The following is a 9,854-nucleotide window of genomic DNA, read 5'->3' as shown; positions in this document are numbered from 1 at the left end:
AAAAAAAAAAAAAAAAAAAAAAAAAAAAAAAAAAAAAAAACCCAAAAAAATATGCAGCCGTAGCTGAAAAACATGCAAATAGCTGAAAACTTTTCCATTTAAATAGCTATGTTGCCATAACTTGGTCTCTGTACAGTCATTTTAACCCTTCACTAAATTCAATCAGGAAGCATATCATCTGATAATCATCTATATAAAATGTGATGATCCTATTGCTTCCAGTGTTTGGAAGGCCTAAATTTATATACCTTCTTTAAAGGGTCCAGAATCATGCAATAGTTTTATCACAGCCTTAACCTGCAAACAAAAGTAGTCATTTTGTATCAACCAACAATTCAGAAGCATGTAGATAATGGTATGTGAAGAACCTGAATCAAACCATGGATTGAAGGTTAAATGAACCAATTAATTAGGATATACAAAACGAACTCTCCATAAGAACTTTCGGTCTGTAGACAAGTTACGAAAACTAAAATAAAGTTTGACTAGGAATTCCGATGTTCACTGTAGTTGAGAAATTTGGAGAAAAAACGTTATCAAACGGACTTAACAAACTATGTTCTTAAAGTTCTTTCTATTTTCCATGTAACTATCCCTAAGTTATATCCCTAAGTTATGTAACCCGCCCAAGCCCACCGCTAGTAGATTTTGTCTTCTTTGAGCTTTCCCTTTCGGGCTTCCCCTCAAGGTTTTTAAAACGTGTCTGCTAGGGAGAGGTTTCCACACCCTTTCAAAAATGTTTTATTTTCTTTCCTAACCGACGTGGGATCTCACAAGTTAGATTTTTGCAAACGATGCAACTTCCTGTCTATAGTTAAACAATAAATCATTGGAAGAAGAATTACACCGTTATGCCACAATCAGTCACAGAATATATAGAGTTACCTGATTTGCTTCACGCATTAGGAAATCATCTATTGCCCTCCCGAAACCTTCATCCGTAAGATAATGACAGCTATAAGTGGTCACAGGCATGTAACCTCGTTGAATCTTATGCTCACCCTGAGCTCCTGCTTCTACTGTGTCGAGATCAAGTTCAATAGCTGCTTCTATTGCCTGCGAGGAACGACCAAAGGTCAAAGATTCGAGGTCATTTCAGCATTTATAAACTCTGATGACTTTTGGACCTTTTATTTAGGAAATTAAGTAAAATGCATGAGAGTAACACAATTATAAATAAAGCTCATTTTGGCACCAACGTTCCTCAGCGCAAGAAAGAAAAGAGATGGTTCACAGTAAGCAACTCCAAGTTCAGAGACATTATCAAGTATAAATCTACTTTTATGACGGGTAATGGTTTCAACTCTCTTCAGTGGGGACGTTTGAAATGGAAATTGTAACAGCACAAGCCCACCACTAGCAGATATTGTCAAATTTAGCCTGTAATCATAATTACGTAAGGATTTTGAAGGGTAGGAGGACTTGGGTGAGGTTTGAGATAGAATCATTTTTGAACCGTTCTAGGAGGTACTATTCATAATTATTTTTGGAAATGTTCTCCTTTTATGTTTGCTACCAGCTAAGAAGTTGAAGTGATGGTTTCCTTGTATACATTATTTGGATGGAGTGCTTTGTTCTCCGACTTAAAAATGAACTAATATTATACAGAACAAGGCCATAAGCATCAAGGTCCCATAAGCTGATAACAGCGAGATCCTAGAGCAAAGAAACTCATGTTTTGGCCGAACAAAACATTCTTTATAAGGGTGTGAAAACCTCTCTCTAGCAAACGCATTTTAAAACCTTAAGAGGAAGCCCGAAAAGGAAAGTCCAAAGAGGACAATATTTGCTAGCAGTGAGCTTGGGCTGTTACAAATGATATTAGAGCCAGACACTAGGCGATGTGCCAACAAGGAGGCTGAGCCCGAAGGGGGGTGCACACGAGGCGGTGTGCCAGTAAGGGAGCTAGGCCCCAAAGGGGGGTGGATTGGAGGGTCTCACATCGATTAGAGAAGGGAACGAGTGCCTGCGAGGACACTGGGCCCTGAAGGGGGGGTGGATTGTGAGATCCCACGTCAGTTGGGTAGGAAAACAAAATATTCTTTATAAGGGTGTGGAAACCTCTCCCTAGCAAACGTGTTTTAAAACCTTGAGGAGAAGCTCAAAAGGGAAAACTCAAAGAGGACAATATCTACTAGCGGTGGGCTTAGGCTGTTACACGTGATATATTATATTTTATTAAGACAAAATCTTGAGAGCAAACAAAACGAAAAGAGAGAGAGAATGAACTAATAGATTTGGTTATTTCACTCAACTTGAAAATGTCGATTATATTGCTGCAATGAAATAATGATATTACGAACACACCTGATAATAACAAGCTTCAAAATGTAAACTTGGATAGTATGCTCTAGGGTGACAACCCCACAGCCGCCCATATAGAGTATCTCCACCAATTAGATTGAGCGCTCCAGCAACAAATTCATCACCTTCCTCTGCAGTAACTAGTAACACTTGATCTCCCATCTTAGAGGCCATATTATAAAAGAAATCCCGAGTGAGATAAGGGGTGCCCCACCTATGAAGAAGCCATTACCGAATACAATTAAATATATTTTCATGCATCTACCAATTCATCATACTCGGTCCAAAAATGGCAACAACAAAAAGAAATTCTTAATCCCAATAGACAGAAAAATGAAAGGGGTTGATAGTAAGGACCAAACTTGTTATCAGTAGTGTTCCTGTAGAATGTATAGAATGAATCCCAATGCTTATCCTGCCAAAACATTGCAACAAATGATGCCCGTGCCCCGAATTCTCTTGCAGTAAGATAAGTAATGGTTGCCACAAACAACAATTCATAAGCTAGATTTTACAAGAGATGGTTCGTTATCATTAATTATCGTTGTCCTTTATTATGCGAACTCATTGACACTCGAGTATAAGGATAACTTTTTTAAAAGATCAAATTTATTTAATCCTATCCAATTTTAATAAAATACAAGCAGATCCAGTTTTTACCTTTATTTCACTACCCCGGAGACGTTTCATGGTCAAATTTTGAGCCACAATCTGCCACAGAAAGTCCACAAAGATAAATTACAAATTCATAGCCACTAAAAGCTGGGGAAATTACAATACTATTCAAATCTACAAGTAATAATCAGTAACACAACCATCTATAAACATTAATGCAAGATCTTAGCCATAAAAGCCCATTGGTAGGGCAACTATGCATATCCAATTTATGACTTCAGCAAATCGAATGACGTTGAGCTCTCTCTTAATTCATAATAGTTTGTTAGTACAGGGTATTGCAGCTATTCTAGCGTCATTTAGGGTCTCCTAGTTACAAAGGGTCATTCAACAAGACTGCACTCTAAAGCAGGCAGATTAAACCAGTAATAAAATTATATTTCTAGTCTAACTCAAATCATCATAGAGACTCCAAAGCCATCAACTTCTGCTGTGGATTTGATATTTTGGTATCCCACACAATGGAATGATAATTAAAAGTGCTGACCTTTTTGCGCTCCTGACGAATATTTTTCCTCTTACTTTGCTTCATATCCATTAAAAACTCATTGAAGCTGCAGAAGATAGAAGGGAGAAGAAATTATAAATGATACTGGGAAAATGTTCAGTATCTATTGCACTTGGGAAACATATATATAAAATAAAAATAAATAAAAATAAAAAAATGTTAGTGGTTGACCATTGCACATCAAATGTCACAACAAAGTTGGCAACTTTCACCTTCAAATGGACAAACAATTGATGCCTCCAAACTTGGTATTTAATTCAAATGAGATTTCAGAAAAACAACTAAGTTAAAAGAAACAAGAAACAACTAACTAAGTCAGAAAAGATTTATAAGGATACTCTTAAAGTTCAATCCACAACCTTCACAAAAGCAAACATGCTTGCAAACATACCACTTAATAGTCTACAATTAACAGAAAGCTATGACGAAGTACAACCTAATGTCATAATGGGTCTATCCCTAATTTCCCAAATTCCCATATAAACAATGACCACCATTCTTAACAAACCTACCAGCTAATTACTTTATACCTAATAAGTAATGACAATCCTAACAGTTGATAAAAAAGAGATCTTGAAGCATTGATTGAATTTTTGTAGGTTTGCTGCTTTCCTCAGTTCATTTGCTCAAGGAAATGTTGTCTTTCTAATTATTAAAATAAAATAAAGAACGAAGAATTAAGAATTAAAAAAAGGGAAAGAAGAAACAACCACCCAGTGAATCATCTCAAACTAAAGCAGAAGAACTGATGAATAAATAATCTAAATCTTATCCCTCCTTGTGGCACGAGATAACAATAAGACAGAGCCACTAGGAGAATAGTGCTAAAAAAAAGTATCATAAGAAGATTTGGTCCAGATAAAAGCTCTAGCAAGGTTTAGCCAGAGGGTTTGCTTCTCACTCTTGGAGGGATGCCCAATGAAGATGATAGATAAAAAATCTGGAATATTGACTGATAGGGTTGCTGACCATCTGAAGCTGTGAGCAAGAATGATCAAAATCTCTGAGCAAAAGGACAATGAATGGAAGTGTAGGAAGGCTGCAGGATGTACCAGGTCCGAGGAGTTGTCCTTTATCACCAATTTTCCTTTTTGTCCTTTTCATCAGAGAAATTTGAATCTTCCAGAGGGGCCCTCGAATTGCTTTGGTATGGGCCATGAACGCCAGCAATTTGATCTTTCCTGGCGATGGAAGAAGGGATTACAAGCTCAGCTGAAAGAAAGTCCAATGGGTTTCTCCTCAATTTGATTTGAAGCTCTGTCAAATCCATCGCAGAGATTTTTAGGCAACATCCATTAACTATTAAGTCACAGCAATGTCTCCATACATACAATAGTTCCTCTCATTCAAAGGTTAATGGGAAGAATCCAACATGTGAACTGCAAAGAGAAGTCCCTAACCTTTCACCAGTTGTCAGGTGAACATAGGGTGTTGATGGGCTTTACATCCCCACAATGAAGGACTTTACCAGTTGTATGGGATTGAGAGCGGGACTAAAGGGAATCCTGAATAGCCACTCTGATGAGGTACCACCTGTGATGCAAGGATCTCTCTTGAATAATAATTATGTTTTCCCAATTAAAAAAGACTACAGTTCAGAAAGGGGATGGGTTGCTCAGGCAGGAGAGTGGGTGGGTGGCCTATTAGTGTTAATGAGGCTTGAAGTAAGGAAAATAAAGGGGCACGTGGAGGATTAGATGGAGGTGATGCCCTTCAGTTCTCTCTCTTTATAATATGTTGGTGAGGATGGAGCAAGTCTGAGGCCCCGTCCAGAGAAGTCCAATATGAGGGACAAGAAGAAAAGCCATCCTTTTTTGTCATTCCAGCTGGTATCGTGTTGGGCAATCTTCCTCCATTGTTGTTTCGTTTCGTTGCATCTGCATAGTATACTTTTTTTATACAAAACTCTTCAATCCAAAGGAAGTAATTGCACTTCGCTTCTCCATGAAGAGTTTGTAGGTGCAAGGGTCGCCACAAGAGTTTCAAATATGGAGAAGAGCCATGTTAGGGAGGTCCAACAGATATGGAGAAGGAGCATAATCCGGGCTCTGTTTCCTTTATGGGAGTAACCAATTGAAATGTAGAAGATTTTATGGTTTATGGCTATAGAGCGTTTTGTGTATGAGACGGGCATGGTGTTGACAGGGGGGAAGGGATCAGTGCAGGAGCTAGCGGCCATGGAATGGAGGAGGGGGAGGGAAAGAGCGTCACAAGTTGGCATCCGAAAGCATTAGCTTAAAAACATACTGATGTTGTCATTCCATTGAATATGTTAATGTTAATGTGAATCAACCTTTCTATGAACTCACTGACAGAGAAATTGAACTATAACAAAACAAACTACTATCATCAAATGTGTATTCATACAATTAAAGACAAATAAACAAACGACATACTCTTTGTAATTACGATTCTTCCAATGGTACTGCATTCCAATCCTTTGCAGAAATCCTCCGTCACTTAGTTTTTGCCATTCGTTTTCAGATGAGAAGGTAATATGCAGTGACGAGAGCTGAGACTGTTCGAAGTAATTAACTCCAAATAAAATGCTTTTATTAAATGATATGAAAGATGTGACTTATCTATAGGTTCCTTCAATAAAAATGTAGAGCACACAAACAAAAATTTCACCATATGATGCTATAATATGTAAATTCATAAGGACACCAAAGTTTTTTTCCCCATTTTTTGTTGCTAATAATCTTTCCCAAAAGGAGACAAAATAAAATGTCCATCCTTGCTTTTTTCCAAAACCAAAACTTCCATCAACTAAATAGCAAAAAGGTTCAAATGCAAGCCGACACAAATAGTGGGGTCATCGTAACCTCAAGGGTAAAAATAACACTTCCATATTTTTGCATTGTCCCTTCCCCCAGGGAAAAAAACACCACCCCACCAACAGACTCCCAAGACCGATTATTATTTACATCAAGCATGCACAAAATATAGTACAGAATTGCTCCAAAGATCAAGTTCTCGAACAGTCGTTCACATTCATCTGACAAATAAGATGCTATCTTCAAAGGTTTAATAGTAAACAATATTGAGAGAAAGAGAGAGAGAGAGAGAGATTAAGTGCATATTATCATACGAATGATCGCAACTAATTTTCCATATAGATAGACGTGCATAATGTACACTAAAAGCATCGATCATATGACTAGTCGTACCTTGGCTGTCATATCCTTTAAAGCAGAAACTATAATGTCAAAGATTTCATCTCTGAATATTGTGTTACGGAGTAAAATCCTTGGACCAGTCACAGGAGTAAAAGGCACACAACATTGTAGTTTTGGGTAATATCTTCCACCAATACTGTAGTATGCATCAGCCCAGGAATGATCAAAAACAAATTCTCCATAGGAATGACTGCAGATTGAAAGTAAGTTAGAAGTTGAAAAGGCAGCCACAGATCAAAATCAGCAGATCTTCCCAACAGGTAGAATGAAAAAATGTAGTATAAAACTAGAGAATCTATCGAGAAATGATAAATGAATAAAGAGTCAATGCTAACCTTTTAAGATAGAGTGGAACAACACATAAAATATTTTCTGATTCATCCTTAGCCACAATGTGGCGAGGCGTCCATCCAGTTTCCTGAAATTCGATTAAAAGTAAGACAACAGTGCAGCTTTCCAAGATAAGGTAAAACTAATTGGTTTATAAGACAATATCAACGATTCAATGTACATAAGTAGTTATTTTCATAAACTAGTGCTATACAGTATGGAATTATATTGTCTAATTTTTAATTATGTTTTGTTTATTGAATATTGTGTTTAAAGAGCAACCTGCTTAGGAAAATTTCAAAGTTGGAATCTCAGATGATTGTTTCATTTGTGAACAAAACATTTTTAACCCTCCTTCTGAAGAGGCCTTAGTTCCTCACCTTCACAGCACAACCTGTCTCTTCCAGGCTTGAAAGAAATCCATGGGTCAGAAATGGATTATATTTTTCAGGGCCAGTACTATCCAGGGCACAAGCATCCCAGCCACTGGCTGAAACCTCTGAAATAGACGAAACAACTGAAAGAGACAACTTTGTAGGTTTTGAATGGGAAACTGAGCCTCCCTGAATAAGGAACAACTAAGTGATAACAAACAAATAACTAAATAATCGATTATAAATTACAAGTAAACTTCAAAATCAAGTAGTATACCTCTGGGCCTGTCCCTGTCAAAGTAAAATCTCCCAATGAATAATCAAATTCTTTTGGTACTGTCGACTTTTTAGCTCCCCAAAAAAGCCCAGTAATTCTAGTTGCCTGAGCTGAATGGCTAACCAAGTGTCTGGACTTCAATTTTTTCTGCAATTATATAGTAGTTGAGGTTTTTCTATTTATATACTACAAAAAAACCATTCATAAGAGTTGCATGTAGCATCATATCCTTAATCTGTTTGACGTTAAAATGCTACAGATTGGAAAAAGTTCTTTACAGACAAACAAGATGAATAAAATCACAGGACATGCCACCGGAAGTATTCTGAAAACTGATAAAGCAACACAAGGAGCCAGAAGGGGTAGTAGATCATGCTCTCACACTTGTTTTGTGCATTTTTTCAGCCATAAATTGAGCAAGGCATTTCTTATATCGCACCAAACCAGGTTAACAAGCAACATTTTCAGAGTTGGAAGCAATGTAAAGGTGAACTATAAGAACAAATGTGGAAGCATCATTGCCAAACGTTATCCCTTAGTTTTCCCCAGACATGAAGCAAAACATTTTAAAACACACAAAGGCATAGCAAGGATTTAAAACATAATAATTTTGATATCCATGTGGAGATTTCACTATTACAAAGATATAGACAGATAGTCTTGTAAACTAAAAAAGCTCTAAACATTACTTTCAATTAATGGTTAAGTTCTTTTTTTCTAAGTTATGGAACTTATTAATAGTATTTATATTCATAATGATAGCTAATTGATGATACTTTTCTACATTTCGTGAATATTTATAAGATATCAATCGATCCTTACTGTCGATGTCAAACCGACAGTTATTTTAATCCTTTGGCATGAGATTTGGAGTCCAAATAAGTCAATGGGTGTTTTTAAGGAACACCCGACTAGCAACAAAATGTATGATTAGAACAATGGCAGCATTAAACGCATGTATAAACGATTTAATATATCATAATTCAACGAGCTCAAACCTTTTTAAGTTTAATATGATCTTGACATAGTATCAAAGTCAGAATTCATGTTGGAATTTCAAATCCATAATGCCATTCCCTCCAAAAAGTAATGTTGATAGTCACTTAGTGAATTTTTTATTAATTTCCATGTCCACTAATGAGAGTAACATTGATAACATGTCTAAAAATTTCCCTCCTCGATTAATAGAGATTATGCAATAACTTTCAAGCCTACCAATGAGAGGAGTATCAGATTAAGAATGTGTATAAAGAATTAACTAAACCGTGCCAGAAATTTCTCGAGTCTAATGGCATATAAGGCTTCCGAAACCGAAGAACACCCCCCAAAAGAACAAATCTACATAACTATGTTAAGGATTCCTTTTAGTAACTTGAATCCATAACCAGAAATGCTTCCAGGAATTCAGAACACTCTGACGATAAAAGCTTAACTAATCATCCACAGTAACGTAAAACGATCCCTGACGATAAAAGTTCAAGTAATCAACCACAAGAACATCAAAATCAGAGAAGCGAGGACGAACTACGAAAAGAAAAGAACTCACAGAGGGGAAGTAACCAAGAAAGGAGGAAGAGGTGCAGTAGCTCACTGCAACTGCCATGGCCGCGAATTTGAATGGCTGCGGTCCGTATTCCTCCACAGACCACACTTCCACTGAGAGCTCGTAAATAATTCCCCAAACTGAATAAATAACTATCGGGAATTCGCCTGACGTGGCAAACTAGAAGCCCAGTTTTTTTTTTTTTTTTTTTTTTGTCCAAAAGTAAATAAATAAACAATTAAATTCTTTAAATATTTGAAAATTAAAGACTAAATATATATTTATTTCCTAAAACCAAAAAAAAATTTAAAATTATTTTTAGATTTATGATCAAATAATGAAAATTTACATTTATATGGTTATAATGTTATTAGGGTTTGAGTTTTAAATTTAAAAATGCATTTAAACTTAGAATAAATACATTATTATAAGCTCATTTTATATTTAAATATATTTAACATATTATTATATTTGATAAAAGTGTAACATACTATTAATAACGTGTGCTAAATATGTTAAATATAATAATATATTTAACGAGCCAAATATGGCTTGTCTACTAAACTCTCTAGCAGCCTGAAATAGCACACGGCTCGATGGTCAGGAATACTCATTGTTCACACCTTAGCACACAGTCATCAGTCAAAGTTCCGCATAGCACACA

General features: G+C 36.2%; 1 protein-coding gene across 2 annotated transcripts in view; it reads right to left on the bottom strand.

The window, feature by feature from the left end:
- Nucleotides 1-9,318, bottom strand: part of LOC111436048 — a 10,331-nt gene extending 1,013 nt beyond the window's left edge. For both annotated transcript variants that reach the window (XM_023073727.1, XM_023073728.1), the window contains exons 1-12: nt 9,194-9,318; nt 7,648-7,794; nt 7,377-7,559; nt 7,002-7,084; nt 6,658-6,856; nt 5,884-6,005; nt 3,467-3,533; nt 2,965-3,015; nt 2,667-2,719; nt 2,308-2,518; nt 886-1,056; nt 249-297 (exon numbers count right to left, since the gene is read on the bottom strand). In XM_023073727.1, the coding sequence (XP_022929495.1) occupies nt 249-297; nt 886-1,056; nt 2,308-2,518; nt 2,667-2,719; nt 2,965-3,015; nt 3,467-3,533; nt 5,884-6,005; nt 6,658-6,856; nt 7,002-7,084; nt 7,377-7,559; nt 7,648-7,794; nt 9,194-9,250 (1,393 nt within the window). In that variant the 5' untranslated portion in view covers nt 9,251-9,318. The remainder of the gene's footprint in view (nt 1-248; nt 298-885; nt 1,057-2,307; nt 2,519-2,666; nt 2,720-2,964; nt 3,016-3,466; nt 3,534-5,883; nt 6,006-6,657; nt 6,857-7,001; nt 7,085-7,376; nt 7,560-7,647; nt 7,795-9,193) is intronic.
- Nucleotides 9,319-9,854: the final 536 nt, after the last annotated feature.

This window comes from Cucurbita moschata, unplaced genomic scaffold, assembly GCF_002738365.1.
Source record: "Cucurbita moschata cultivar Rifu unplaced genomic scaffold, Cmos_1.0 Cmo_Scf00051, whole genome shotgun sequence".
Classification (NCBI taxonomy): domain Eukaryota; kingdom Viridiplantae; phylum Streptophyta; class Magnoliopsida; order Cucurbitales; family Cucurbitaceae; genus Cucurbita; species Cucurbita moschata.
The sequence above is the reverse complement of the archived record's forward strand: the minus strand, read 5'-3'. Positions and strand labels throughout refer to the sequence as shown.